The sequence below is a fragment of the Didymella exigua genome (genome assembly GCF_010094145.1).
Source record: "Didymella exigua CBS 183.55 unplaced genomic scaffold M421scaffold_3, whole genome shotgun sequence".
Classification (NCBI taxonomy): domain Eukaryota; kingdom Fungi; phylum Ascomycota; class Dothideomycetes; order Pleosporales; family Didymellaceae; genus Didymella; species Didymella exigua.
This window is the reverse complement of record NW_022984777.1, coordinates 772,673-800,237: the sequence shown is the minus strand read 5'-3', so window position 1 is coordinate 800,237 and position 27,565 is coordinate 772,673. Positions and strand designations below refer to the sequence as shown.

General features: G+C 57.4%; 14 protein-coding genes across 14 annotated transcripts; 7 read left to right on the top strand and 7 right to left on the bottom strand.

Moving 5' to 3' along the window:
* Positions 1–273: 273 nt before the first annotated feature.
* Positions 274–3,281, top strand: M421DRAFT_89188 (AP-2 complex subunit alpha; the record flags this gene model as incomplete). Its single annotated transcript, XM_033597745.1, has 3 exons — positions 274–452; positions 508–3,130; positions 3,180–3,281. The coding sequence occupies 3 exons, from the start codon at positions 274–276 to the stop codon at positions 3,279–3,281; spliced, it is 2,904 nt and encodes a 967-aa protein (XP_033453103.1).
* Positions 3,282–3,972: 691 nt separating this feature from the next.
* M421DRAFT_25038 (DUF1768-domain-containing protein) lies at positions 3,973–4,468 on the top strand (the record flags this gene model as incomplete). Its single annotated transcript, XM_033588599.1, has 2 exons — positions 3,973–4,177; positions 4,227–4,468. Coding segments are annotated over 2 exons (447 nt in total), but the record flags the coding sequence as incomplete, so codon positions are not given.
* A 643-nt stretch (positions 4,469–5,111) lies between these two features.
* On the bottom strand, positions 5,112–5,816 carry M421DRAFT_1436 (uncharacterized protein; the record flags this gene model as incomplete). Its single annotated transcript, XM_033587505.1, has 2 exons — positions 5,112–5,411; positions 5,565–5,816. The coding sequence occupies 2 exons, from the start codon at positions 5,814–5,816 to the stop codon at positions 5,112–5,114; spliced, it is 552 nt and encodes a 183-aa protein (XP_033453101.1).
* Positions 5,817–6,035: 219 nt separating this feature from the next.
* M421DRAFT_416455 (uncharacterized protein) lies at positions 6,036–8,887 on the top strand. Its single transcript, XM_033591078.1, has 4 exons — positions 6,036–6,149; positions 6,201–6,238; positions 6,291–7,542; positions 7,592–8,887. The coding sequence occupies exons 1-4, from the start codon at positions 6,095–6,097 to the stop codon at positions 8,401–8,403; spliced, it is 2,157 nt and encodes a 718-aa protein (XP_033453100.1). The 5' UTR covers positions 6,036–6,094; the 3' UTR covers positions 8,404–8,887.
* Positions 8,888–8,904: 17 nt separating this feature from the next.
* M421DRAFT_1434 (uncharacterized protein) lies at positions 8,905–10,291 on the bottom strand (the record flags this gene model as incomplete). Its single annotated transcript, XM_033587504.1, has 4 exons — positions 8,905–9,454; positions 9,507–9,798; positions 9,859–10,062; positions 10,111–10,291. 4 exons carry the CDS (start codon positions 10,289–10,291, stop codon positions 8,905–8,907), a joined length of 1,227 nt encoding a protein of 408 aa, XP_033453099.1.
* A 1,554-nt stretch (positions 10,292–11,845) lies between these two features.
* Positions 11,846–13,693, top strand: M421DRAFT_53287 (FAD-binding domain-containing protein; the record flags this gene model as incomplete). Its single annotated transcript, XM_033595097.1, has 1 exon — positions 11,846–13,693. One exon carries the CDS (start codon positions 11,846–11,848, stop codon positions 13,691–13,693), a length of 1,848 nt encoding a protein of 615 aa, XP_033453098.1.
* Positions 13,694–13,939: 246 nt separating this feature from the next.
* M421DRAFT_53870 (acetolactate synthase) lies at positions 13,940–16,190 on the bottom strand (the record flags this gene model as incomplete). The annotated part of the gene is made up of 2 exons (XM_033595165.1): positions 13,940–13,989; positions 14,159–16,190. 2 exons carry the CDS (start codon positions 16,188–16,190, stop codon positions 13,940–13,942), a joined length of 2,082 nt encoding a protein of 693 aa, XP_033453097.1.
* Positions 16,191–16,504: 314 nt separating this feature from the next.
* M421DRAFT_250792 (uncharacterized protein) lies at positions 16,505–18,139 on the top strand. The gene has a single exon (XM_033588604.1). The coding sequence runs from the start codon at positions 16,625–16,627 to the stop codon at positions 17,978–17,980; it is 1,356 nt and encodes a 451-aa protein (XP_033453096.1). The 5' UTR covers positions 16,505–16,624; the 3' UTR covers positions 17,981–18,139.
* A 476-nt stretch (positions 18,140–18,615) lies between these two features.
* M421DRAFT_53792 (uncharacterized protein) lies at positions 18,616–20,413 on the bottom strand (the record flags this gene model as incomplete). Its single annotated transcript, XM_033595155.1, has 3 exons — positions 18,616–18,854; positions 18,989–19,333; positions 19,381–20,413. The coding sequence occupies 3 exons, from the start codon at positions 20,411–20,413 to the stop codon at positions 18,616–18,618; spliced, it is 1,617 nt and encodes a 538-aa protein (XP_033453095.1).
* A 598-nt stretch (positions 20,414–21,011) lies between these two features.
* M421DRAFT_416451 (uncharacterized protein) lies at positions 21,012–23,301 on the bottom strand. The gene has a single exon (XM_033591077.1). The coding sequence runs from the start codon at positions 23,228–23,230 to the stop codon at positions 21,110–21,112; it is 2,121 nt and encodes a 706-aa protein (XP_033453094.1). The 5' UTR covers positions 23,231–23,301; the 3' UTR covers positions 21,012–21,109.
* Positions 23,302–23,396: 95 nt separating this feature from the next.
* M421DRAFT_1428 (uncharacterized protein) lies at positions 23,397–24,622 on the top strand (the record flags this gene model as incomplete). The annotated part of the gene is made up of 2 exons (XM_033587494.1): positions 23,397–23,514; positions 23,571–24,622. The coding sequence occupies 2 exons, from the start codon at positions 23,397–23,399 to the stop codon at positions 24,620–24,622; spliced, it is 1,170 nt and encodes a 389-aa protein (XP_033453093.1).
* Positions 24,518–25,797, bottom strand: M421DRAFT_416450 (uncharacterized protein). Its single transcript, XM_033591076.1, has one exon. It carries the CDS (start codon positions 25,447–25,449, stop codon positions 24,715–24,717), a length of 735 nt encoding a protein of 244 aa, XP_033453092.1. The 5' UTR covers positions 25,450–25,797; the 3' UTR covers positions 24,518–24,714.
* Positions 25,798–25,889: 92 nt separating this feature from the next.
* M421DRAFT_416449 (glycosyltransferase family 2 protein) lies at positions 25,890–26,907 on the top strand. Its single transcript, XM_033591075.1, has 2 exons — positions 25,890–26,049; positions 26,118–26,907. Exons 1-2 carry the CDS (start codon positions 25,937–25,939, stop codon positions 26,737–26,739), a joined length of 735 nt encoding a protein of 244 aa, XP_033453091.1. The 5' UTR covers positions 25,890–25,936; the 3' UTR covers positions 26,740–26,907.
* Positions 26,908–26,942: 35 nt separating this feature from the next.
* On the bottom strand, positions 26,943–27,533 carry M421DRAFT_1425 (uncharacterized protein; the record flags this gene model as incomplete). Its single annotated transcript, XM_033587492.1, has 1 exon — positions 26,943–27,533. The coding sequence occupies one exon, from the start codon at positions 27,531–27,533 to the stop codon at positions 26,943–26,945; it is 591 nt and encodes a 196-aa protein (XP_033453090.1).
* Positions 27,534–27,565: the final 32 nt, after the last annotated feature.

The window sequence follows — 27,565 nt, the reverse complement described above, 5'->3', positions numbered from 1 at the left end:
GCGGCCACCTGCAGCATGCACTGTTCGTGCCTTCCTACCAGCCATAATCCTCTCTCGCTCTAGACTCCATGAACCGTATTCGCTATCCGTTCCCTCCGACCCTCTCTGCGATTGCGCATCTCTCGTATTCCCCATCGTCCCGCTCGGCTGCGTAACCCCTACTTGGAACCGCACGCCGTACTCTCGTAGTCCACATCGACGACGCAGAATCACAGATCTTCCCGTTCTTCTGGACGCCCTCTCAGCGGCTAGAGCCCGCAAACGATCTTCACAATGTCTGTGTCAGCGAAGATGGCAGCGGCGGGCAAAGGAGGACTGTTCAGCAGGAGCAGCAACACTTCTGGCGATGTCCCCACCATGCGTGGGCTGGTCTCCTTCATTGCGGACTTGCGTAATGCTCGAGCGAGAGAATTGGAGGAGAAGCGAATCAACAAAGAATTGGCGAACATTCGGTGGGTGCACCCTGTCGGACAGGAGGAATCGACAACCGCTGACGCGACATGGCAGACAAAAGTTCAGAGATGGTGCTCTGAACGGCTACCAGAAGAAGAAATATGTTTGCAAGCTTCTGTACATCTATATCCTGGGCTGGAACGTCGACTTTGGGCATCTCGAAGCGGTCAACCTCATCTCGGCCACCAAGTACTCAGAGAAGCAGATTGGATACCTTGCAGTAACACTTTTCCTCCATGAGCAGCACGAGCTGATACATCTGGTCGTCAACAGTATCAGGAAGGATCTCATGGACCACAACGAGCTCAACAACTGCCTGGCGCTACACGCTATTGCGAATGTGGGAGGCAAGGAGCTAGGTGAAGCACTGAGCGGTGAGGTCCACCGGCTTTTGATCTCGCCAGCATCGAAAGCATTCGTCAAGAAGAAGGCCGCTCTGACTCTCCTCCGTCTATATCGTAAATACCCCGGGATTGTCCAGAATGAATGGGCCGAGCGCATGATATCGTTGATGGACGACCCCGACATGGGCGTAGCGCTCTCTGTTACTTCTCTGATCACCGCCTTGGTTCAGGACAACGCAGACCAATACAAGGGAAGCTACGTGAAGGCTGCAAACAGACTCAAGAGGATAGTTGTGGACAACGAATGCGCTGAAGGATACTACTACTACAAGGTTCCATGTCCCTGGATACTCGTCAAGCTGCTCAAACTCCTCCAATACTACCCACCTCCTGAGGATACACACGTCCGGAACCTGGTTCGCGAAGCACTACGAAAGATCATGGACTCTGCGCTGGAGATGCCAAAGAACGTGCAACAGAACAATGCACAGAACGCTGTTCTATTCGAGGCGATCAATCTAGTCATCCATCTGGACACCGAGCCGGATCTGATGGTGACAATATCTACTCGCTTGGGCAAATTCATTGCGTCTCGCGAGACAAATGTACGATACTTAGGCCTGGAAGCTATGACACATCTGGCAGCCCGTGGAGAAACACTGGATCCCATCAAGAAACACCAGGCTATCATCATTGGGTCGCTGAGAGATAGGGACATCAGTGTGCGAAGACAAGGCTTGGATCTCCTCTACAGTATGTGCGACCAGACAAATGCGCAGGCCATTGTGGGCGAGCTGTTGCGTTACCTTCAGTCTGCCGACTACGCGATACGAGAAGAGATGGTTCTCAAGATTGCAATTTTAACGGAGAAGTATGCCACAGACGTGCAGTGGTATGTGGACATCACACTGCGCTTGATCGCAATGGCCGGAGATCACGTTAGTGATGAGGTCTGGCAGCGAGTCATCCAGATTGTGACCAATAACGAGGAGCTGCAGGTATATGCAGCTCAAACCATCCTGGCCTACGTCAAAGCCGACTGTCACGAAACGCTCGTCAAGATTGGAGGCTACATCCTCGGCGAGTTCGGCCACTTGATTGCTGACAGCAAAGGCTGCAGTCCAATTGAGCAATTCATGGCGATGAGCGCAAAGATGCGAGGTTGCTCGTCTAGTACACGGGCTATCTTGTTATCTTGCTATGTCAAGTTCGTGAACTTGTTCCCCGAGATCAAGCCTCAACTTCTACAAGCATTCCGCGCCTATACACACTCGCTAGATTCTGAGCTTCAACAAAGAGCATGCGAGTACCTTGCTCTCGCCACAATGCCCACGGACGATCTGCTGCGAACGGTCTGCGATGAAATGCCACCATACCCTGAGAGAACATCAGCGCTGCTTTCGAGATTACACCAGAAACATTCAACAACGAGCGACAAGCGAACTTGGGTCGTTGGAGGCAAAGATGCCAACCAAGGAGAGATTGGCCTTGCGCGACAGAACTCAACAGCTGGTTTCAAGAGAGCCCAGACAATGCCAGTGCAGGGTGAGCAGAAGGCAGCTGTATTCAATGGGACCAACGGTGGAGCTTCTCTGTCAAGTGATCTTGCCGGCCTTGACCTGAACGTTGACACAAACAAGGTGCTGAGCGGACCGAATTTCGCCAGCGCCGCTCATCTAAGTCCGGACTGGGAAATTGGCTACAATCGCTTACTGCTTCGGTCCGAAGGGGTGCTCTACGAAGATCAGCAAGTGCAAGTTGGTCTGAGGACAGAGTACCGCGGCTCATTGGGATGCCTGATATTCTACTTCACCAACAGATCTTCGTTCCCCACGAACTCCTTTACCACCACACTGGATAACCGATCTGCAGAGACGCTGAAAACGGACGTCAAGGGCTTGCCGGACACAGTGATACAGCCCGAGGGTCAGACACAGCAAACCATCATGTTCGACTGTAAGAATGTCTTCATACATGCCCCGACAATTCGCGTATCCTGGCTTGCCGGTGCCATGCAAGGCATCACACTGCAACTGCCCGTGTTACTGCACAAGTATATGGAAGGCGCAGAACTCAGCGCCGAAGATTTCTTCAAGCGCTGGAAGCAGATTGGCGGTGCTCCGCGCGAAGCGCAAAGCATCTTTGGCCTAGTCAACAAAAGCCGAACCATGGACCTTGCGTTCGTCAAGAAAGTTGTCACAGGCTTCAAATGGGGCATCGTTGAGGGCGTGGATCCAAATGGAAAGAACATTGTCGGAGCGACGGTCTTGCATACCAGCGAGGGCGGCAAGTTTGGGTGTCTGCTGAGGCTGGAACCCAACTTTGATACGCAGGTATGTTCTTTGAGTTGCGATACATGAGTGCAATACTGACGAGAAGCAGATGTTTCGCATCACTATCCGCGCGACTGATGAGGCTGTGCCGCCAGTCCTTGTCAAGGCTATGGAGGAGCGACTTTCGCAGGGCATCGAAGGCATGATCTGAGCGAGGTGTCATGCTACAATACAGAGCCACTCATTCTTAGGGCATTATTTCTTCGTGTAGCCACCCGTTGGCGAAGATTGTGGAAGTTGATATTGTAATGTTTGTTGGAAGCATATGCATGGGTGCGCCCAAAAACCGTCTTAGCATAAGTGGCGAATTTGAGTGGATCATGCCCTTGTCCCCAGATCTACGAAGCGTCAGGTATTTTATACTACTATGAATTTCCGTTCTCTGATGTTGCCAACCAGACTCAAAGGCCCAAGGGCGGCATCCATGTGTCTGTGAAAGGGTGGCGCTACTCCGTCGTGACTCCTTATCCACAGTTCAGCCCGTCCAGCCCGTCCAGTCACCACAAACAGCACCTTCATATTGGCCAGCGCGAGGCAGCAACCGTGTACCATGACTTCTCTGGATTTTAATGTGTATTGACTTTTTTGCAGTCAAAACAAATCATTGCTCCCTTCGTCCTTGAAGAACCAAGCATCACTAGACGCATTTAGTATAAAGCGCAACCTCACCAGCATCCCATACACCGAATTGTCATCGCCTGCCATAGAACTAGCCACATGAATAAGCCGGATCACACCGACCCCGAAGACATCAGCAACCGCCATATACAATGCCAGTCAACACCGCCCCAGTCTCCTCCGTGCGACCAGTCTACTTCTAGCGCCCCTTCGAAGAAGACACCGGGTTTCTCGGGCAATGGTATCCCTCACCCTTCACTGTGGACGGAAACACGTACACAACCTGCGAAATATGGATGATGGTGCAGAAGGCGCAGCTCTTTGGGGACGAGAAGGTAGCGAAGGACATGCTGAAGACCAGCGATCCAAAGGTGCACAAGGCGCTTGGGCGGAAGGTCAAGAACTTCGACAACGAGGTGTGGGATAAGAGTGAGTTCTGTGTGATCTTGAGTGAGGAAATGAGAGCTAATAAGGGCAGACAAGTTCGATATCGTGATGCAGGGTAATGTGCACAAGTTCACGGTTTCGCAGGATGCGGCAAATATGATGAAGTGGTTACTGGCGACTGACGATATGGAGCTCGTTGAGGCCAGTCCGATGGACCGCATTTGGGGCATCGGTTTTGCAGCCAGGGATGCTGATGCGAACAGGCATCGTTGGGGGCAGAATCTGCTGGGCAAGGCGCTGATGGTGGTGAGGACGAGGTCGAGGGAGGAGGAGACTACGAAGAAGGCCGAGGGCGCTGGAGTGGTTAGAACTCAGATGTCAAGTTCTTGATGAACGTCCCTGGGTTGCAGGGTTGCAGGGGACACTCGTGCTTTGTGGGTAGGAAAATGAATCAGAGGGTGCTTCAGAGCATCAATGACCGAAAGTCTGCTAGCGTATAGACTTGCGTAGCATTACCATGGGGTATCAATGCATATCAATCACATGATCAAACATCCCTTCGAGCCGCACTTTAGCTGCACAGGCTTTCTGGGAGCTATGTGCGTGTCTTCGTTAAGCCATGGCCACTGCAGCAGGCATGGCAAATCTTCAGCGCATGCCCGAGGAATAGTCTCTTCCAACCCCTGCGTGACATCGGGAAGCTCAAGCTCACGCAGTTTCTCAGGCCGCAGTCTACGCCTTATCCGGTCTCTGGTATATTCGACATGATCCTCAGCTTTCACGCGATCTTCAGGGGCCATACGGTGCTCGTTCTCATGTACCCAAGACTGCAGCCTTTTACGTCTGGCGCGCCTGTTGTCGCTGTTCCAACAGTCCTGCATGTGCACACCATTGGTCATGGCTGTTGTCCTGGCCATCGCAGCCACCAGATCTGCGTCATGGACAGTTCGTTTGCCGGTGCCTCTCTCGGCAAGTATTATGAAGCGCTGTTCAACAAAGAACAGGCAGGTGTGCGGCGCCAGTCGAACGAGAGCTCGCGTGCTTCGATGTCGACGACTAGATCAACGAGCTCGGTGTCGTTGGCTGCTTCACGCAGCTTGAGGTACAAGGGCGGTCGGTAGCCGCTGCCGATGCCGGTATGGTCTCGCAGAGCGGCTAGGTAGTCCATTCTATCTCCTTCTGAGAGTGTGCCGCGAAGGTTCAAATGCTCTTTCTCCCAAGCTGGAGGACCTGTGCGCGCCGCTGCCACCCCTCTGTGCACGACCCGGGGCTTAGGCTTGCGCGTTTCAGCGTATTATCGCTCGGCGGAGGGCACCCAGCCACGGACAGAGCCTGTATGCATGTGCCTCATGTCGATGCTGCGGTATGTATACTACCTGAAGACTGCTCTTTTGCCATCTGATGAGAGATGGGAGAACCTCATGGGTACGTGGAGGTGGGCGAAGGCGGGCCCACCATGGCGGTTGATGTTGCTGTAGCTCAAGTTGACGAGCATGTTCTGCAGTACGCCATGGCAAAAGTACTCGTCGATGCAGTCGCGAAGATGAGGCGCGACGTTGCGAATAAAGCACCAGAGTACGGTAAGGGAGTCTGCGTCGGTGTCGTCGAGAACGTCGTAGGCAGCGTCTATGTACTCGAAGATGATCAGCCAGATGTCAATAGGGAGGGACGGCGCCGTCATGCTCCTGCCGTGGAGAGCTCTGGCAACAACGCATCATCGTGCCACTACATGCGGTCGGGGATGGTGAGAGAGGTTGCATGCCCGTTGCTGCACGTCATCTTGGCCAATCACACGTGTGGACAAGGTGCGGAGGCGACGGGCACGGGTGAGAAACTCCGGTTGAAAGTCATCAATTCGGCGCCGCGGCTCGTGACCTGAAGACATCAAGTCTTCGTTGGAGCCTTGCGGGAACATCTTCACGCGTAGCAAACATCGCGGACGCGTCGCTACACGTCAACATGTCTACGATGATCACCTTTGCGGCGAATAACGAGTTCTTCCGAAAGCGCAAGCGTGCGTTGATGTCAGTGCGCTACATGGGACAGACAGCTAACGTGCGCCTAGGAGTCCATCGCGCCTGTGAATCCTGCAAGAAACGCAGAGTGAGTGCTAGCCAGCCGTAGAACATGTCTCAGCTAGCTGATTTTCCGTTAGAAGAGATGCAGCCACACGTTTGACGAGGAGGAGAACGGCGGCGATTCCCATGAAGGCGGAAACCCTACCCAAAGCGGTGACCGGGACGCAGGAAACTCAACCTCAGACCCTCATGCCTATGCTCAAGCTGGACATCATCACCCTCACGATCCAAGGTTTCCACGTGGGGACGTCAGGAACCATGCCAACGTTCATCCCCACTCTAACATGCCGCCGCCTCACAGTCCAGCTGAGAGCGCACGCTCACCACAAACCCCACCCAATTTCTTGGGCTACTTGAATCCAGAGGCTGTCTTAAGAGAACAAGTCCACTCGAAACGAGATCCTGCGCAGTCACCGAGTATAGCTACTATTGGCCAATGGGTAGAAGAGAGAGACCAGGGGCCAGCGACCATTCAGCCAAGGTCCGCTTCAGTGCACATCAATGAAACAGGTCCGCCAAACACTTCAGAGGTGAAGATTTCTAAAGCTCTCCAACAGTACTTAGATGCAGTAGGCGTCGACATTCTCCCGCCACGTAGGAGTCAAGATGTCCTCCTCGACATCTACTTCGCTTCTGTCCACCCACTCCTTCCACTTGTTGACAAGGATCTCTTCTACGAGCAGTACTCGCGAGGGCAACAACCTCGTCTTCTGATGCAAGCGATCTGCATCGTAGCGTCTAAGCACGCAAACGCTGCGAAAGTCCTACTCTTAGGCAACGGAACTCAGCCACTCAGTCCACGGGAGTTCTCCCAGAGGTTGTATCAGGCCGTCATTGTCGGCATTGAAGCGAAACTTGAGAAGAACAGAGTTGTGCTTATCCAAGTGCTAGCTCTAATATCGCTACACTGCGAAGGACCAGATGGCGCTGAACAAGCATCGATGCACCTCGCTCAAGCCATTCACCACGCTCATACATTTGGCTTGCAGTTTGGACACCAATGGAGAAACCAAAGCTCAGAGTCGCAAGGTAACCTCGAAGACGTGTTCTGGTGCCTGTGGAGTCTTGATAAAATCAACGCTTGCATGAACGGCAGACCCTTGTTAATGCACGATCGCGACAACAGTTTAAGGCAACTACCTACCGACCCAGAGAAGAGGTCAAGTCCATTTGGTATCTGGCTACAGATCTCGGAGATGCTCGACAAGGTCATTGACTACTACAGACCAGGCAGTCGCTCTGCAGACGAGACGGGTTGGGAGGATGACTTCCTCGGATTCGAGGAGATGGTCGGTGACGGCGAAGACAAGCTCGATGGTCCAATCATGAGTAAGTCTGGTGCACACAGACGCTTGCTCGTAGAAGCTAACAAACCTAGGCCTTCTATCCGTCTTCCATCACACCATGTGCATGGCTTCGCACAAGTCCCTCTCCATCAACGCGCCTGTCAAGTCAACCCCATCCTACGTCCGCCAGAGTCTTTCAGCAACACGTGTCATTCATCTGCTCACTGCCGAATCTCCCGAGCAGTTGCCACCACTTCCTCTCGTACCCTACGCGCTGTCTGTAGCGCTCAGTGTAGTCTACAGACACTTCCGCTCTCGACGTCTTAAGGTGCACATCAAGCGTGCCTCGGAGGAGCTAAAGCAGTGCGTTCTTCTCCTCGATCGACTGCGGAACGCATGGTGGTCTGCAGGAACGATGGCAGACATCGGTCGCGCTGTCCTCAGCAACGCAGCAGGACAGAGAACAAACGCCGTCAACACACCCGCACCCACTGCGCCAGAACTGCGCCCAAATGAGCCGAAGACGGAACCGCCAACGCCGCAACCTTCCCACAATGGACCACACATGCCGGTTTCGAACATGCAATGGCCGCTGCAGAATACGGACAATTCGATAGATCCAAGGTTACAGCAGCAACAGCCGTCGCCGATGCCAAATCTGCTCAACCCCATGCCTGCACTCACACCGGGGCAGCATCCCACGAGTAGTGAGCGTGCAGATCGAGCACCAATCCCTGCTGCATTCGGTTTTGCCGAGCAGTCACCCGACTGGCTCAACTTCGACGCGGCGTTTGAGAACTTTGAAGGACTGTTGGGCAGCTCGGGTGCAGATTTCAGTAATGAGCTGTTCAGACCGCTCAATTACGAGACACTGGAGGGCTTCTTGGATCCTGCTGCACAATGAAGCAGATTCTTCCTGTGACGATGAGTTACGATTCTACTTTCTCGACGCCGCGAGACCATTTCAAATAGGAGGCAATTTGTAGCAATACAGTGTTAAACTCGCATCGTTTCAACCACTGTTACAAGGCCGTCCTCCCGTACACACCAGATCGGTGAAGTCTGGACACAGAATATGGAAGGGAACAGATCCGAAATCTGACCCGCGCTCCTACCTGGTCTTGGGCCTCGATCGCGGGTGAGGTCGAACGGGGCAGGTCTTTAGGAAGCTGCGGAGAGGTGACGATCATTTGATGTCGGATCAGAGTCCACGACAAGTTTCAAAATTGGTATCGTAGTGCGTAGCTCGTTGGTGCGCATATGGCGGCAGGAGCTGTGAAATCTTGTTGAATATATTGGACTTGACGTAAATGGCAACTGGTATAGAGCCATTAAGACAACAACACATTCGCTATTGACACCATGCAACAGATCCGTACCGTCCGAACTCGAAAATTGGAAGAGCTTATTTGGCATGGCCCAAGACATGTGTGGGCTCGACCTCAACATAGCTATTGTCTCCCTTGCTGTCTTTTGTATTGGCCCTGTCAGGCCTAGCTTCGTGTGCCGGTTCATAATCGCCATGACCGATGTTCTCCCTAGAGTCAACGCTTCCCAATGGCTTCATACCATACACATCATCACCTCTGGGGCTTGGCTGTGGCCTCTCCGCTATGACAGTGTCCTGCCCTTCCTCGATGCCTTTTGAAGACAGTCCAAAGTTGAACCCGCCGATGGATGGCCGTTGCTTGGACGCTGTCGTACGGGACGCGAACTGCTTCGTATTCGATGGAGTGTATGGAACGTAGCTGTCGCTGTATGTTCCGTAGTCTGAGTTGAAAGAGGGGAAGAGCATGCGGAAGAGTCCCTTGGTGGCTGGCGCACATGCAGTGATGATGTGGACGGCCGGTTCAGCAACGGAGATGACCAGGCCAATGTTCCAGGTACGGTCAAGGTTCGTAGGCGCAAAACGGTAGTAGTAGACGATGAAGCGCCCGACTGAGACTCCTGTGGCACTGGAGACTTGTGAGTATTGCGCAGATACGGAAGGGCACTTGAAATACTTACATCCAACCCAAGCTCATGATGAGGACGACCAACATCTTGGATTTGGCGCTCATCTGCAGGTTCCACACCATGATGCTGGGAATCGGTATGATGATGAGATCCATGAAGATGCTGAGGGCGCAACTTGCAAGGACAAAGGTCCGAGAGTCGATGCATTTCCCACCTTTGACTGTGACGTGACCGGCGGCGTCATACTGGTCCATCGCAGGTCGAAGCCATGTGTACTGCACAGGATTGCACTGCAGAGTGTTTCCCAATGTAGTTGCGACTGTGTAGCCAATATTCAGCCAGACTGTGAAAGTTGACGTTAGTATCAAAGCCTATCTTGGCAGCGAGCTGGCGGTAGACTTACAGACGATGTGTAAGGAGTATCGTATCCTTCGACGCTCATCTTTCATCCGGAACAAGAACATGATGATGCTTGCTCTGATGGCACACATCAATGGATGATAGAACATCTGCACCGCAAAACTCCACTTCAACGCGGTGATCTTTTCTGCAATAGTACGCTTGGGGAGATCATAGACATGATACCCAGTGCCGCTCACTAGGACATCTGTGCGTGTCAGTATACGAAGGAACCGTAGGCTTACGAGATGCGTACATTTGTAGATAGTCAAAGTTTGGCCCAGCAATAGCAACGTTGCCAGCAAGATCAGGTTGTCGTCCCACGCGAAGTTGCGACCTAGGTACCTGGAGTACGTTCGCAGTATGACAAAGATGGTAGAAAGGACCGGAAACGCGCATATCATTGCAAGAGCCTCATGTTGACGGCTTGCGACCATTCTGGTGATGATCTGTAGAAGGACCGGTGCTCAAAAGCCGGTGGACACGCAACGGAGCTCGACGGTGACTGACATGTGGGCGCAACTCGTTCCACTTGCCTAACGGAACTGACGGGGAACCGGTTTATACTCCTGAAGTGAGGCTGTACAGTGATGATGCTCTACTGCGTGAGCTACGTGAGAGGTTAATGACGGCGTCTTCAGATTGAAAGGTGTGCCTTCTTACCTCTATCTCCTCCGTTCTTCCGCCTCAATTGACTGTGAGGACCTTCTATGCGAGCACCTACTCGCCGATGGGCCATGCCATGGTAGCAACAGGCGGAGAAATACCACACGAATCTAGGCATGCGGCGCATGTTCTGGTCGCGGCGCGGCCATTTGCGGGAGCCCCACCCTCTCGATACATACCCTTCAGGGATATGAGCAACGCTTTGGTCACGATTGAGGCTGCTGAGGGCTGTTGAGGCAGTGCGAGTGTTGATCGTGAACCGCCATGCCTAGCTGACCTGTCAGAAGAGGGCGAGACGGCCCAGGGTTACCCTGGTAGGGCCGAGCCGTGTCGCGAAAGGGTCAAAGCGGTAAACAAAATCCTGTCACCATCTGATCGCGCAGCTGATTTTTCATCTAAGTTTGGCACTACCTGGTTGATGGTGCCCAAGGCTTCAGGGCTTGAGACTGGTGGTAATTGAGTTCGGTCGAGGTACGGGCCGCTGGGTGAATTTCGGCAGGCACATGGCAAGCGATTGCTTGCAGGTACGAAAGCTTCCTCCTTGCACCCATCAATGTCTATCGTCGTGTATTCACCAGTGCCGAGATAAGATGTAATGCCCAGTACCCAATAGGTACCTAGTGTTCAGCTACACGTTCTGCAGCGGCCCAACCCTGTTCGGCGTGTGGATCGACATACCTTGCCACTTTCGGAGTATTTGTTCCTGCACAATTCACTGGCCAGAAGGACGATGATCACGAACGCACGAGTCGAGGAACCGCCATCCCGACGACTCTTGTCCCGTTGCGTGACGACTCTTGTCCCGTTGCGTGACGACTCCTGTCCCGTTGCGTGACCATCCCGCCCGCGGGGAACATCTGCCGTGCACTGGCATGTCTTGGCGATACACCTTCATGGGCCCGAATTGGAGCTCCAATTCGAGCTTACTCGCGTTCGTTGAGATGGTCTGTTAGAGGGAGCGACATGCAGGTCCTCGAATCGGTCTACGACGTGCCGAGAGTGGGCCCTTTGTGCAGCAATCTGCCATCAGTGCCCCTTAAATGAGCGAGCAGAACGATGAGCGGTCCTGGAAACCCGGAGCCGTCGCGCTGGTAAGAGGTGATAGTTCAGCTACCTGCGATCGACCGTGATAGTTCAACTACTTGCGATTGACCGTGATAGTTCAGCTACCTGCGATCGACCGTGATAGTTCAGCTACCTGCGATTGACCGTGATAGTTCAGCTACCTGCGATTGACCGTGATAGTTCAGCTACTTGCGATTGACCGTGAGATTGACGAACGAGCACCACAGACTTGTTGATCTCGACCAAGACGGGACACCACTATGGCGCCATCTACCACCTGGCTGACAGCTCTCTTGGCCGCGACAACCACCGCTTCTCCACTGGCTCGCCGGGATCTCAATGTCCTTGTGGAAGCCGATCTCGAGGGCGTCACTTTATCCGCCAAGCACCTCTTTCTCCCGGGCTCCAGCACCACTGCTCCCCAGAACGAGACGCGTTGTAAGGTCTACCCGGGAGACGCAGCGTGGCCGTCGGACGAAGCATGGTCGCAGCTGAACGAGCTGACTGGCAACCGTCTCCTCTCACGACCGACGCCGCTCGCCGCTGTCTGCTACCCAGCCCATGCAGCCTACGATGCCGAGCAGTGCGCGACCTACTCGGCAACATGGACTCAGTCGTACACGCACATGCACGACCCGATTGAGATGATGTCTCCAGTCGCGCAGGGCATGACGTGCACGCCGCCAGTCATCTTCGACAGCCACAACTGCACCCGCGGCGGGTTCCCTGCGTACGTCGTGAACGCGACCGAGCCGAAGCACGTCCAGCTCGCCGTCAACTTTGCCAGGAACTCGGGTGTCCGACTCATTGTCAAGAACACTGGCCATGACTTCCTCGGTAAGAGCGGCGGCAAGGACGCGTTGAGTATCTGGACGCACTACATGAAAGACATTGAGTACATTGAGGAGTATGCGGATGAGGAACTTGGGTACACCGGTCCCGCTTTCAAGGCCGGCACCGGTGTCCAGGCGTTTGAGATTTACAAGGCTGCAGATGAAAAAGGCCGGGTCGTCGTTGGTGGAGAGGGCGAGACGGTCGGCGTCATGGGAGGCTACATCCAAGGAGGCGGGCACTCGCCGCTGACCGGCCTCTACGGCACGGGTGCAGACAACGTGCTCGCCTTTGAAGTCGTCACTGCCAATGGCGAATTCGTGGTTGCAAACTCGACGTCGCACACGGACCTCTTCTGGGCGCTCCGCGGCGGAGGCGGCAGCACCTTTGGCGTCGCGACGTCTGTGACCGTCAGAGCGCACCCGGACATGCCCGTCACGGCCTCGCGCTTCAGCTTCTCCTCCAAGCAGACCAGCAACGACACCTTCTGGTCCGCAGTCCGCGCGTACCTCGACATCAACGTGCAAAACGCCGACGCGGGGACGTACACGTACTGGATGGTGATCCCGTCCAACGGGTCCTTTACGTTCCAGTTCTCGCCGTTCCTCGCGCCCAACAAGACGCTCGCCGAAGCCACGGCGCTGCTGCAACCGTGGTTCACGCAGCTCGACGGCCTGAACATCACCTACGCGCCCAACCTGACGCACTTTGACAGCTTCTACGCGGCCTGGCGGTCCTCGTTCCCGCTGGAATCGGTGCAAAAGGCCAACGTGGCGACAGGCTCGCGGCTGTTCCCGCGGGCCAACTTTGCGTCGGCAGAGAAGCGGCAGCAGCTGTTCGAGCAGCTGCGGGCGTCGAGCGAGAAAGGCCACGTGCAGGTGCACTTCAACATGCAGTGCAAGTCGAGCGCGGACAACGCCGTCAACCCGGCGTGGCGGCCGCTGGTGTCCTTTTCGATGCAGTCGGTGCGCTGGGGGCTCAACAGCACCAGCGCCGAGGTGCTGAAGATCAGAAACGACTTCCAGCGCGTCGACATGCAGAGCTGGCGCGACATTTCGCCCGGCGCGGGGAGCTACCTCGCCGAGGCGGATCGGCTGGAGCCGGACTTTGGGCAGGCGTTTTGGGGCGCCAAGTACGGGCGGCTGTTGGAGTTGAAGAGCGCGTTGGACCCGGGGGATGTGTTTTTCGCGACGACGGGGGTGGGGAGCGAGAGGTGGCGTGTGGAGAGCGTGGACGGGCTGCCAAACGAGAACGGCAAGCTGTGTCGTGTTGCGTAGGGGGTGTTGCGTGGTATATCATTTGGAGATTTATGATCCGCGCATACGTAGACTGATGGTACTTTTCGCACTGGCAACGTTCGAAGAGAGCGCTGACCGCCGCCGACTTGATACTTTTCGCACTGGCAACATTCCAAAAGAGCGCTCCACCGATGCCGACTTTACAACTGGAATAGAACGCCGGCCCAGACCCAAGAATATACACAACCGCAATGTACAGGTGACATGAGGAAAAAAAAAACTAGCCTAGCGACCCGATCTGTCCTTGGTCTGCGCTCTGCGCTTCTTTTGCGTCTCTGTGGGGTTCGTCAGCATGTGTCTTTTGTGTCTGTCGTGTCTGTGTCTGTGTCTGTCGTGTCTGTGTTTGTCTGTGTCTGTGTCTGTCGTGTCCGTGTCTGTCGTCTGTCGTGTCTGTCTGTCGTCTGCCGTGTCTGCGTCTGCCGTGTGTCAGGAGGGGCAACGTACCTTCGTCGTAGACGAGAAACTCGTGCAGGGCGCTGCCTGTGGGCACCATGGGCAGGACGGGCACCTTTTGGTCAACAACAACCTCGAGGAGGGCGGGGCCGTCCGACTCGATGAGCCACTTGAGGCTGCCCTCGAGGTCCTCGAGCTTCACGCAGCGCCTGGCCTGGACGCCCATTGCGTCGCCGAGCTTGACAAAGTCGGCGTTCTTCTGGTGCGTGTGCGAGAAGCGGTCCTCGAAGAAGAGCGTCTGCCACTGGGTGACCATGCCCTGCTCGTCGTTGTTCAGGATGATGACCTTGCAGCCAATGTTGAACTCGGCGGCGGTCGACAGCTCCGTCAGCGTCATGGAAAAGGACGAGTCGCCGTCAATGTCGATGACGAGGCAGTCGGGGCGCGCGACCTTGGCGCCGATGGCGGCGGGCAGGCCGTAGCCCATGGTGCCAAGGCCGCCAGACGTGATCATGGTGCGCGGGTGTGTCCACCGGAAGTGCTGGGCAGCCCACATCTGATGCTGTCCGACACCGGTCGTGATGATGGTCTTGTCCTTGATGTGTGCCGTCAGATCAGACAGCTTCTCGACGACCGTCTGCGGCTTGATGATGCCGTTGTCGCCCTCCTTTTCGTAGGCCCAGGGGAAGCGCTTCTTCCAGTCGGCAATCTGCGCGAACCACTCGGGCCTGTCCTCGACCGTGTCGACAAGGGGCATCATCTGGGTCAGGCTGGAGCCGACGTCGCCCGCGACAGCCTCGGTTGCCTGGATGACCTTGTTGATGTTCTTGGGCATAATCTCAAAGTGGACAATGCCACCGCGGCCCTCTGCGGCGGCAGCCTTGGCGGCCGGCGCGAACTTGGCCACCGCGCCGGTGATGCGGTCGTCGAACCGGGCGCCGAGGGCGAGGATCAGATCGGCCTCCTGCATGGCCATGTTGGCATACGCCGAGCCGTGCATGCCCAGCATGTGCAGCGACTTGGAGTCGAGCTCGTCGTAGGCGCCGAGGCCCTGGAGGGTCGTGGTCACGGGTATGTTGGCCTTGTCCGCGAGCTCCTTGAGAAGCTCGGGCCCGTTGGCCGTCTGCAGGACGCCCTGGCCGGCGTAGATGACGGGCTTCTTGGCCATGTTGATCAGGTCGGCCGCTCTCCGGATCGAGGCGTCGAGCTGCTTCTTCGAGACCTCCCTCGCCGCGAGCGTGGCGGCGCTCGTCGAGGGCGGGAGGGTGCTGGACATGGGGATGGGGCGGTTGAGGGTGCCGCCGGTCACGTCCTTGGGCAGGTCGACGAGGACGGGGCCGGGACGGCCACTGGTGGCAATCTCAAACGCCTCGTTGATGCGCTTGGGCAGCTCGGCAATGTTCTTGACCATGACGTTCCACTTGGTGCACGCGCGGGTGATGCCAACCGTGTCGGCCTCCTGGAAGGCGTCCGAGCCGATCATGTTGGTGACGACCTGCCCGGAGAAGACGACCATCGGGGTGCCGTCCATGAGCGCGTCCTGCATCGGCGTCACGACGTTGGTGGCCCCGGGGCCCGACGTGACGAGCACGACGCCCGGCTTGCCGCTGGCGCGGGCGTAGCCCTCGGCCATGTGGCCGGCGCCCTGCTCGTGTCGGGGCAGGATAAAGTCAAAGTGCGGCGACTGGTAGATGGCGTCGAAGACGGGCAGGATCGCGCCGCCGGGGTAGCCGAAGATGTGCTTGACGCCCTGACGCAGCATCATCTCGTGGAAGATTTGCCCGCCCGTCATGCCGACAAACGAGTGGTCCATCTCGGGCGCGCGGTAGGGCTTCAGCGGCTGCACGGCGCCGTAGTCCTCGCGGTTAAAGGCCGGCGCAGGGCGCGCGCGCGACGGCGACGCCGCGGCCGCCGACGACGACGAAGACGGCGCGGCCGCGGCGGTGCTCTGGCGCCTGGCATGCTGCGCGACGGCCGACGCGGCGGGTCGGGCCAGCGGCGACGACTGGGCTCGCGCGGCCGACGCGCTGAACGAGCGTGTGCCCTTGAGCGCGGCGATGGCGCGACTCCGTGACTGCTGCATGGCGGGGAGGGCGCGGCCGGGCTGGCGCTGGAGCAATCGCTGGTCGGGGCGGTGCGATGGGCGAGGGGACGCTCGAGGAGGGCAGCGGAGAGACGAGTGGCCTGCGAGCGGAGAGACAAGTGGCCTGCGAGCGGAGAGAGAAACTGCCTGCGAGCAGAGAGAGAAATTGCCTGCGAGCAGAGAGAAATTGCCTGCGAGCAGAGAGAGGGACTGCCTGCGAGCGGATTGTCTGCGAGATGCTCTGCAAAGTGCTCTGCGAAGAGTCAATAATCCCATCGCCCCGACGAAAAGCCAAAAGGGCCGGGTGCCGTGCGCGCTGATTGGCCGCTGCTGCCCCGGCCCAGCCCTTGCTGCGAGCTCGGCGGGCGCGCCAACTGTGGGGAGACCGATCTTCGGAGCGGCCGCCTGGACGAGCACGACGCTTGCCGACAGCCATGAGCAGCCTCAACGGGCTCAACCCCCAGCGCAGCACCGCCCATGGCCGCTCGCCGTCGGGTCGCGTCGCCCTGACGCGCCGCATGACAAGAGGCCCGCTTGACGCCGCCGCCGACGACGACGCCGCCTCTGATGCCCCCGACGCCCTTGACGGCCCCGACGGCCCCAACGGCCCCAACAGCCCCAACGACCCCCTCCAAGACGCGCCCACGGCGGCCAGCACCGCCGCGCCCAGGTCGGCCAGCACGCTCGTCGCCTCGCTCGACGTGTCCTTTCTGCAGGATGCCGCGGCCTACCACGCGCTGCCCGTCTCCGCCCCGCTGCCCTTCCAGCAGGCGCTGACGGCGCCCTCGCTCGCGGCGCCCATTGACTCGCTGCTCGCCTCGGGCCACTACCGCCTCGCCGCCGTCGCCGCCGCCCGCAACATTGTCTCGGCCGCGGCGCCCACGGACTACCCGACGCTGTTCCACCTCGTGCACGTGCGCCTCGCCTGCCTGTGTCTGATCAGCGAGCACGCGCTCGCCGCCCAGGAGGCGACCGTGCTGGGCGACCTGAGCAGCGCCTTCTACCGCCATCCGCTGACGGGCGTGCATCTCGTCCCGTGGCCGCTGCGCCTGCTGGCCGCGCGCCTGACCGCCCTGGGCTACCGCGACTGGCGCAAGGGCGTCATGGCCCACTACGAGCTGGCCCGCGAGTGCCGCGAGAGCATCCTCGGCGCCTCCGCCGCGGCCGACAAGGCGCTCTGGCGGCGCAGGCTGAGGGACTGCGGCATCCGCGTTGCGAACACGCTCGTCGAGATGGGCGACCTGGACGGCGCCGGTCGCCATCTCGGCACCCTGTGCGCGATTGGTGCAGGTGCAGGTGCAGACGCCGACGCCGACGCCGACGCCACCGAGACGCGACAGGTGCTGGCCATGGAAGCGCTGGTCTGGCTGCGGGTCGGCGACCTGGCGAGTGCGCGCCGCTGCCTCGCGGCGGCGGCCGACGCCGGCAGCGACGCGCTCCTCGACGGCGCGCTTGCCGCGCTGGTGCAGCTCGCCGACTCGGACTACGCAGCTGCCGCGGCCTCGTTCCGCGCTCTGCACGCGCAGTTCCCGCACGACGCCATGGTCGCCCAGAACCTGGCCGTGTGTCTGCTGTACACGGGCCACATCGCCGAGGCCAGGGACCTGCTGTCGGACCTCGTGCACCACAGCCCGCCCTTTCACTCCCTGCTCTTCAACCTGAGCACCGTCTTCGAGCTCTGCACCGAGCGGAACAGGGATGAGAAGATTAGAGTCGCAGAGGACCTTGCGAGCAGAAACGACGGCTGGGCGGTTGGCTGGGAGAGGTCCGCCCTCGAGTTCAAGCTGTAGTCGATGGATGGATGCCAAAGAATAGTGACACTAAGAACAGTGACACTAAGAATAGTGACACAAAGAATAGTGACACTACCACGAAGAATAGCGACATGTTCATGACCGAGGACAGTGACTGACATGTTCATGACCGAGGATAGTGACTGACATATTCATGGCCGAGGATAGCGACATATTCATGACCGAGAATAGCGACACATTCATGACCGAGAATAGTGACATGATCTACAGTGCTCTGATGCCGTTACTCTGTGCCGGTACTCTGTGCCGGCACTCTGATGCCGTTACTCTGATGCTACCTTACCTTGGCAGAGCATGTCATCGACGACTGCCACCCAGACCGCCCAGTTCTCGACAATCCCCCAAAGCGCCCAACGAAGCAGATGCCGGCCCAGAACCCGTGGCGCCGCGTGGTATAATCCGAGGAACCATGCCTGTCGACGGCATACACGGCGGAGAAAAGGCTATGCGTGGCCGTGCGTCGCCAAAATGGGACAGAACAAGGGCTATGCGTGACCGACCGTGTGCCAAAATATATAGTGCTACACTCAAAGCCAAGTGCCGACTGTCAACCAAACGCGCTCTGCAATCGCATCTCCACAAGTCACGCTCTGCAATCGCATCTCCACAAGTCACAACTCCTCATCGTCTTCCATCCTCGACTCGCTCGTCGTCGTCGGGATCGTGCCCTCCGAGTTCCCTCGCTCTTTCTGCGCCCCCATGAGCGCTTGGCCCAGGCTCTTGCGCACGTTCTCGTCGAACCCGGGCAGCGAAGCCCGGTGCTTCTTGAACGGTGAAGCCACGCTGCTCTCGCCCTCGGCCGGCGCAGTCGTCGCCGACGACGAGCCTTCCGCCGCCGAGTTGCCTGCCGCTGGTGCACCGCTCACGGGCGACCCGGACGAGGACTCGCCTGCGGGCGGAGCGCGTGCCAGAGGCTCGGCAGAATGCTGTCGTTTTAGCTGTCACGTCGTTAGTCGGCTACCCCATTGACCACGTGGCGACAACCGACCTTGATCTTGCGCACGCCCTCGGCAAGCTCGCCCTGCTTGGCCGCATCCTCTGGCGAAAGCATGCCCTTGTCCGCCGCAACTTCCCTGTCGTCCACTTCATCCCGCCGAGCCTCGCCCTCGTCGTCCTCGTCGTCCGCATCGCTGTCCATGGCGTCTTCGCTCTTCTGCTTGGCCTTTGGTGACTGTATGTCGCGGTACCCGCCAAAGTTCTTTGTGCCCTTTGCCGCGTCTAGAGGCTGGAGACTGCCAAAGTCCAGTCCTGATTTTCGTCGAGTTGCCGGCGACGCTGCCACAGTCTTCTTGTCGGCCGTCTCGAGGATGCCCATCTTCCGCAGTTGGCCTGCACGTGGTTAGCTCGGAGCGTCTCCCAGGATTCAAAGTGCTTACGCTCTCCGCGGTACAAGAACGTGAAGACGGCATACGGCTTGTCTGGGGGATCGATGCCAGTGACCGTCTGCGTGCTGATCGACTTGGGGTCCAGCGTCTTGGGCTTGGCGAAGCTTGTCGTGTGGTCAATGTCCTCGCCATCGCCGCCGTTCGGGTCGTCGTCGTCGTGTGCGTCAAACTGCGGCGAGTACTCTCCGCGCTTGATCTCGCCAGAGGCCAGCACGCGGAACAAGGCGACCTTGATCTGGCCTGCGGCTTCCGGCACAGGGGGCTCGTCGTCCGAGTCCGAGTCTGATGTGAAGAAGTCATCGTTGCCTGACAGCGCTTCGACTGGCGCGTCCTTTTCGTCGCCATAGCGCAGGACGCCGTTTCGCGTTGGCTTGCTCTCGTCCTCGTCGCTGCTGCCGCGGGCTTCCCTCCTCTTCCTGCGCTTCTTCTCCAGACGCTGCTTTCTCCGCTCGATCTTGGCCGCCACGTTCTTATCGGAGCCTTCGAGATCGAGCCCGTTGAGCCAGCGCTCGAGTCCGACCTCGCGGAACAAGAACTCGCGCTCGGCCAGCCCTCCGCCTTCTGACTCGGGCACACTGACCCAGCGCGAGTTGACCCATGTCTCTTCGCCGCGCCGTAGCAGCGTCGCCACCTCCTCCTTTGCCCGGCCGTCGAAGTAGATGTAGGCGGCGATCGTCTCGTTCGGCGAGGTGGTGAGCGGCTTGTAGGGAGCGATGGCAGCGCCGTACTTGCCCCGCTCGCTGGTGAAGCCGGGCAGGCCGCCCACAATCTTCGGCCTGGGCGCGGGTTCTTCGGGCGTAGGCTTCGGCGCCGAGTACGGCACGTGGAGCCCCGGCGTGAGCAGCGTGATGGAGATGGCAAAGGTCGACTGCTCGGGCTTGGTCGCGCCGGGCGGCACTTTTGCGGGCGGCACGGGGATGTACGACGTGATGCGGTGGAATTTGCTCTGCTTCTGTATCGAGTGCTCTGAGAGCGGCCCGTTGGGCGTGTGGATGCTCACCGCGAGCCCCAGGAAGCAGGGCATGGCGGGCTATAGATGGCCGTCACCCGGTGCCTGCGCGGGGAGATTGCCGCGGGGGTGGTGCCGGGCTGCTCGTCGCTGCGTGGCCGCGGCTCGCCTCAGATATATTGCTCTGCCTCTGCCGGGAGAGGGAGCGGCACAGCGGGCGGGCGAAATTTCCGTGTGGGGTAGATTTGCGTGATTGTGTTTATTGCGGTGAACGAAGCAGGCGGCCGAGACGAGCTCGGAGCGAGAAGAGGGACGACGGCCAATCACATAGGGTCCACTGAGCCGCGTGCTGCGAGCCGCCGACGCGCGCTATCAGTCACAGCTTCGGCGAGAGTGAAGGGTCGTCTCTGGCGAACTGAGCATGAGGTCACGAGAGGCGAGCCGCTGGTCACTTGATCGGGCGCCTTCGCGACGTGAGCAAGACAAAGGTGCGTCGCCCCTGGCCCCGCGTCATGTCAACAAACACCGAACAAGTCACCACGAGTCACCACGAGTTACCACAAATCACCACAAATCACCACAAGTCACCACAAGTCACCACAGGTCACCACAGGTCACCACAAGTCACCACAAACTCCCTGGTCGCCGTCATATGTCGCAGGCAAAGCTGGCCGCAAACCTTTGTGATCGACAGAACGGCGCTTGCTCGTCTAGTCTAGGGTATCATGTACAAATCAACGCTGTATCATGTACAAGTCAACACTGCATTATTCACTCTCCGTCAGATGCAAACATGTCTTCCGCCCTCGGTCGCAGGCGCCTCGCCCGCGCGGCTGCAGTCTCGCCAGGAATCTCAGGCTCTGCCGCGGCTGCATTGACTGCAGGTGCCGCTTCAGCGACTGTCCCCCCCAGTCCAGCGGGCAATACTGTATCCGGCACTGCCTGCGGTGTACCATCGTTCGATCCATCAAGTGCTGTGATATCCTCCCCATCCTCTTGATCAATGTCCATCTTGTCATCCTCGTTGTCCATGTCCACTCTTGTGCTTGTAGTGGCCTTTACAGCAGCCTTTCGTCGGTTCCTCTTCTCTGCTAATTTCCTCTCTTGCTCGGCTTGCTCCTTCTGTCTCTCTTGCGCGTTGAATGCTTCGTCCAGGTGCTCCAGCGCAGGCTTGTCAAACAGGTGCTCGTCCTTCCAGACGGTAAGGATGCTGTTCACCTCGTCGCGATACGTCTTCTCAGTCATGCGACCCATCTCGAGCTGCGCGGGCAGTCTCTGGAGATGCTCAAATGCCTTACGCTCAACGAGCTGTGTGCCGATGGCTAGTCGGTATTTGTACGATGCCCCAGACTCTCTCGATGTAGTCAGCAGCACGTCGGAAATGATGCGGAGTGCGTTGACGGTAGACTGTCGCAGATCGGCGCGTCTGCGCTCTTCTCGGCCTTCCGTGTCACCCAGACGCCTTCTTGTGTTGGTCTCCGTCGTCTGGAAGGGCTCGATCAGGTTCGAGATGAGTATGTGGATGACTTCGTCCATCCCTTGAGACGCATGTTCGACAGCAAACACAGAGATGGCGGCTATGTCGTCTGCAAGAATGCTCCCAGGCGGTAACGAGGTGAGGAGCCAGAGGAACATTGCCCTCGATCGAGGGCTCATGATGCCGTGGCCATTGTCAACGCGCCCGGGGTAGTTGTCGCCCACAGGCAGTTGTCTTTGCTGGGGCTTCTCCTCATCTTCATCATCGTCAGACTCTTCGTGTTCGGCATCGAATGCCCCCAGATGATTGGCGAACTCGTCCGCAAGCGGATCTGTTGGTCCTTGCCACATGCCTTGACGAGCAAAGATTTCAGAGTTCGGTGTGTCGCATACAATCTGGTGCATCCTCCATCTGTAATATCGGTTCACAGGGTGCTTCTGATCGAACAGCCAGGCAAAGCGTTCTTCCTCTTGGACTTGCGGGTCGTTCATCAGACCAGCTTCAAACTCTACACCGCCATTGATGACGCCTTCAATGGTCATATGCACGAGGCGCAGTGTTGCCATGTCGGGCGGCTGATTGGCGGTAATTACCAGGCGTTCAGTGTCCCCTCGAGGACGGTCTCTGTCCCTGGCTCCACCTCCGAGGTCTGGTGGAGGAGCATACCCTTTGGCTACCTCGGGCGCCTGCCATCGAGCGCCAAATGGCTCTGTGCGCTGTTCCGTGCCCACTACGCGCCCACCAAGATACCGGTCCAAATGCAAGTAGTATCCTCTTCCCAGGTATTTCTTGTCATTCAGCCTGTTCATAGCATCGTCGAGATCGCGGGCGTTCGCGTCCTTGTCAAAAGTAACCTTCATCGCCGCGCTCGGTCGCCCTTTTGTAGCCGGTCCATGTGGAGGGATCTTCTCGACCTTGGTCACCTTCAGCGACGGGAATTCTGCGAACAGCTCCTCCACTCGTTTCGAATCCATTGCTGGAGGAAGGTTTGACGCCTTCGCTACGACCGTCGTGTAGAGATTCTCCTTCTGCTTAGCGCCATTGAGGCTGCCTGGACCTGTAGGAGGTGCACCGCCAAATCGTGGTTGCGTGGGGGCGTTCAGACGTCCGGGGCCTGCGCTTCTGAATTCGTCGAGAGGGTCGGCTTCGAGGGTTCCGGGTCCGCTCTTCATGTTGCGTTGTCTCCCTGTGAAATGCCTTTTGTTTCCTGTAGGAACAAAGACTTTCTCCTCTTCGTGGCGCTCTGGCTCACCAAGGACCTTGCTGCCGGCGCCATGCTCCTCCTCGAACTCGGCCATGACCTTGTCCAATGCATTTTTCTCCTCGCGCGCCTTTTCCTCCTCTTCTTCCTTGGCCTTCGCGTTCAATTGGGCCTTGTTGGCCTTAGCCGCACCCAAGGAGAACTTAAACGCCATGTTGGAGGTGTGAGCTGTGAGCCGTGGCGGAGCATGCGAACGTTGCGCTGACCAGCAAGCTGGGGCATCGCTAGCGTTGATCATTAGCGCGCCGTACCTGCCTCCAACGTCGTCATGTCTTACACACCGAATTCGACGACAACCTTGACTGCGCCCAAGCCACAGCATGTCTTCTGCACAGGAGGTCCAGTCTCTGCTAAGATTTCTGTCACAAGACGCAAAGTTGCCGCTCGCTCAGGCTTTAGGGAAAGTCAAGGATCTCCAGGCTGCGAAACTTGTTACGCGTAAGCACGTGAGAGCGTAAAAGCGCGACGAGTTGGGTCTGACGAGGCGTGTACAGCTGAGGCCATCGCCAAATCAAACATTGAAGCCATCAGAACTATCTTCGAGGACGAGAAGATTGCTCGACAGGTCTTGAATGCCTCCAAACGGGTATCAAAGAAGCGATCGATAAGTGACGCTTCTGGTCCAGCGTCAGCGCCTGCTCAATCGGTCAAGAAGATCAAGCCATTGTACGGACAGCCCTTGAGTCCCTCCGAGATCGAGGCTTCTCTAGCGCTTCCAGAAGCGATCCATAGTGAAGATGCTCTGAAGTCGAAAGTCATCTTTACCAACCGAGCACCACTAGTCCTGGCATTCACGGTGGCGCTTTTGAAATTCACTATGCCTGAACAGCCGCTGTCAAGCAGACTTAGCCTCGCACAAGCTGTCGTAAGTATGAATAGTAAGACTAAGGCAGTCCATATTGGCATCGATAGTGGCAAGACTGCAGAAGACGAGGGTTGGGGAGAAGGGCAACCCATCATCCGAATTATGAACAGAGAAGTTCGAGTGATGAAGCGCTGGGGCTACGAATGGGAGGTTCCACCATCACCAGCGAATGTCAAGAAAGAAGAGTCGGCGCAAGGCATCGTGAAAGAAGAAGCCTCGACGCAAGGCACTCTGGTGGGTGACAACGAGCAACCCAAAGCGAACGAGCCCGCGCTGTGGGGCATCGACCTAGAGGCCCTCAAGAGAGCGAACAGCGGGCCGAATACACACAAAGGCTCAAGCCAACTACCTATACACACCGCTCAGGGTGCACGAGCGTACCTGCTCAAGTCATTCGAAACACCCAAGGCCGCTTCCACAGACGCAGAAGCTGCTCTTGTGAAGCGTACCGCTGCTTCATTGACAGCGGAGAAAAAGCGGAACCTTGGGATGCTACTGGGCGCGCTCGAACTCTTGTACCAATCGTGGGCTCAGGTCCTGAGCACAGAGGACCTCGATCGGAGAGCTTGGGGTTGGTACGTGCGTGTCCGTCCGGAAGTTGCTTCTGGACAAGCTGGCTGGGGTGGGAAGGGCACAGTAAAGCTGTCAGACATTCTCGAACTGAGGCGGCCGGCAGATTAGTCAATGCCGATTTGAAGGGGGAGTGAGTCGCCTACTCGAGGAGCGAACGATTATGTTTGGCATATTCTTATGTCCGTCTTTATCGAGACTGCTCAGGCCGTCTTCTCACTCTCAAAACCACTGGCCTCTAGAGAGTCTTTTCCTAGCCATCCGCTTGCCGGATATATCGTGCTAAGAGCCCCAAGATTCTTGATCGTACTCACCTTGAGGTAATGCGATCCGTCTCCTATCTGAACAGTTGCCTGGATGAGGTCTTTGCCCTTGCTTTTGAAGGAGTCCCGAAACTGCTCCTCCCGGTCCAATCTCAGCGCTTTCCAACCTGCTTTGCTCGCCCCGACGACATCATGCTCGAGTGAATCGCCGACATACATCTTTTCCCAGCTTTGAACGTCCGATTCGTCGCGTCTACTGGCCAGGGTTTCTTCGAATGACTTGATAGCCGCATCGAACATCTCGCGCTGCGGCTTCTCGACACCAACATCGTAGCTGAGCACCACGAAACTGATGTCATCTTCCGATGCAACGTCAGCCGTGCGCTCGTCTGGAGTTCCAACTCGCCTTGGACCAACTTTGAGACCGAAAGACTCCAAAATGCCAGGCACTCGGTCGTCGGAGTTGGTGATGATGCCGACTACTGTCTCCTTCCAAGGCCAGGGCTTAGTACCCTCGGTCGATGATTTGGTGCGTAGCATTTGGAAGAAGGGCAAGACGTCTGGGAAGATGTCGTAGCCTTCTTTGGTCGAGTAGCGACGCAATAGCTCATCTACCAGGGGCTGTGGGACATCTTGGCCTGGTTCTAGCCATTTCTCGAACGTGCTGTTGATCATCTGGATGCTGTTAGTTGGAGTTCAAGGACGTCGCTGAGGTGGAGGACATGCATCAACTTACAGTTCGCCACCACTTTTCAGCTCCGAGACCTGTCGCTTTTCCATAATTTGGATGGGTTTTCGATACTTCCCTGAATGCTCTCTTGAACTCTCTGTTAACATTTACAGCGGGGTCGTTGCCATTGCACTTCACACCGTGTCTGATGGCAGCCTCAGCATACGCTCGTGGAATAGGAACATTAGGCCGGAACAGCGTCCCAAATGCATCAAAGCACAGCAACAAATTCTTCTTCGCACACTGCACTCGTGTCGGGAACATGGTGTCGTTCAAATAGTCTCGATCAGAAGGGCGCGAAAGGGGCAGTACGGTAGCTGATTGGCGCTACCGGTAGCGCAGGAGCTGCGAACACCTCCACGTCCTGGAAGTTACCACGCAGCACCTTACCACCAACTGTTGTCGCTCTCTCACCAATTGTCCACCGCAACCATGGCCCCAATCGCGCAGAAGAAGGACAAATACTCTGTCCTTCTCCCCACATACAATGAACGCCGCAACCTGCCCATAATAGCATGGCTGCTGCACAAGACGTTCACGGAGAAGTGCGAATCCCTGCACCCCTCTCTCACAATCGCACCCGTTCATGAACACGACTGACACCTCGCGACAGCAACCTTGACTGGGAGCTCATCATCGTGGACGACGGCTCGCCCGACGGAACGCAAGAAGTCGCCGCCCAGCTCCAGAAAGTGTACACGGAGAAGCACATCCAGATCCGCGCCCGCGCAGGGAAACTGGGGCTGGGGACTGCATACGTGCATGGCCTGCAGTTCGCGAGCGGTAATTTCGTCATCATCATGGACGCCGACTTCTCGCACCACCCCAAGTTCATCCCGCGCATGATCGCGCTGCAGAAGACCAAGAACTACGACATCGTCACCGGCACCCGCTACGCCGGCGATGGCGGTGTTTACGGCTGGGACCTCAAGCGCAAGTTCGTGTCCCGCGGCGCGAACTTGTTTGCGGATACGGTGCTCAGGCCGGGCGTCAGCGATCTCACGGGATCTTTCCGGTTGTACAAGAGAGAGGTGCTGCAGAAGGTCATCCGCAGCACGGAGAGCAAGGGGTACACGTTCCAGATGGAGATGATGGTGCGGGCAAAGGCCATGGGTTGCACGGTTGCCGAAGTGCCCATCTCGTTCGTCGACCGTCTGTACGGCGAGAGCAAGCTCGGTGGAGATGAGATCGTCGAGTACGCCAAGGGCGTGCTGAACTTGTGGTTGAAGGTCTGAGAGTGTTGCATGGCGTCGGCGTTGGGCGGAATCATGGGCATTTGGGGGCTGACGGGGCTGCTGGTGCATGATATCTACGGCTGCGTGAAGATGATTACTTGGGCTTTGCGTATATCTACTACTGCCTTTAACTATAACAATTCACTTCTTCTCCTTTGTTGCATCAAAATCCCCAAGCATAGCGAGGGATAGTGCAGAACGTATCACTTCTCGACATGATCTCCCATCTGTCGCCCACCAAACCCCCTCGGCGTCTGAAATTTGTCGCTTTCCAGATCTTCCTGGCTCACAGGATGGCTGGTAAGTGCAGCAGTCCGGCTCACCAAAAACGGCATGTCGCAGAACGATTTTGTTGCCCAGTCCCTCAATGGCTGCGACTGCACCGACTGGTATGGTTTTGCAGTGACTTCTCTGACTGCAGCTGCAGGAAGTGATAGCGAGGCTGTCGCGGTGACCAGCAGAGGCTCTTGCGCTGTGCCAGTGTCATTGTTGTCTGCTGGTCTATCTTCATGGGCGGAGAATGGCGTGGGTAGGAGGAAGGTGGAGATGGATCGCTTGGTGTGCCTCTTAGCTCGAGGCTCGAGGTCGGTAGATCGTGGCAAGAGCGTCTGCAGTGGTGGTATGCTGCCGGGTTTCGTGTTCATGTCAATTCTACTCGACGGTTTACTCCCCCTTGAGCCAATGGACATGAAACGCCGCAGCTTCGTGGGTTTGTACTCGAGATTTGCAGCTATATGATGTTCTTGGACTGTCTCGAGTGCTGGTTTGCTGTCGCTGGCGCCATCGAAGTTCATTGTTGTAGCGCGGTAGTAGCAAGGTGAAGAAA

Excerpts from the sequence above, each read along its gene's own strand:
- M421DRAFT_416455 (XM_033591078.1), top strand. The coding sequence starts at position 6,095 with ATGTCTACGATGATCACCTTTGCGGCGAATAACGAGTTCTTCCGAAAG. Across the intron at positions 6,150-6,200 it reads GTTCTTCCGAAAGCGCAAGC|GAGTCCATCGCGCCTGTGAA; the intron begins GTGCGTTGATGT and ends ACGTGCGCCTAG. Across the intron at positions 7,543-7,591 it reads GCTCGATGGTCCAATCATGA|GCCTTCTATCCGTCTTCCAT; the intron begins GTAAGTCTGGTG and ends TAACAAACCTAG.
- M421DRAFT_250792 (XM_033588604.1), top strand. The coding sequence starts at position 16,625 with ATGAGCAGCCTCAACGGGCTCAACCCCCAGCGCAGCACCGCCCATGGC.
- M421DRAFT_416451 (XM_033591077.1), bottom strand. The coding sequence starts at position 23,230 with ATGGCGTTTAAGTTCTCCTTGGGTGCGGCTAAGGCCAACAAGGCCCAA.
- M421DRAFT_416450 (XM_033591076.1), bottom strand. The coding sequence starts at position 25,449 with ATGATCAACAGCACGTTCGAGAAATGGCTAGAACCAGGCCAAGATGTC.
- M421DRAFT_416449 (XM_033591075.1), top strand. The coding sequence starts at position 25,937 with ATGGCCCCAATCGCGCAGAAGAAGGACAAATACTCTGTCCTTCTCCCC. Across the intron at positions 26,050-26,117 it reads CACAAGACGTTCACGGAGAA|CAACCTTGACTGGGAGCTCA; the intron begins GTGCGAATCCCT and ends ACCTCGCGACAG.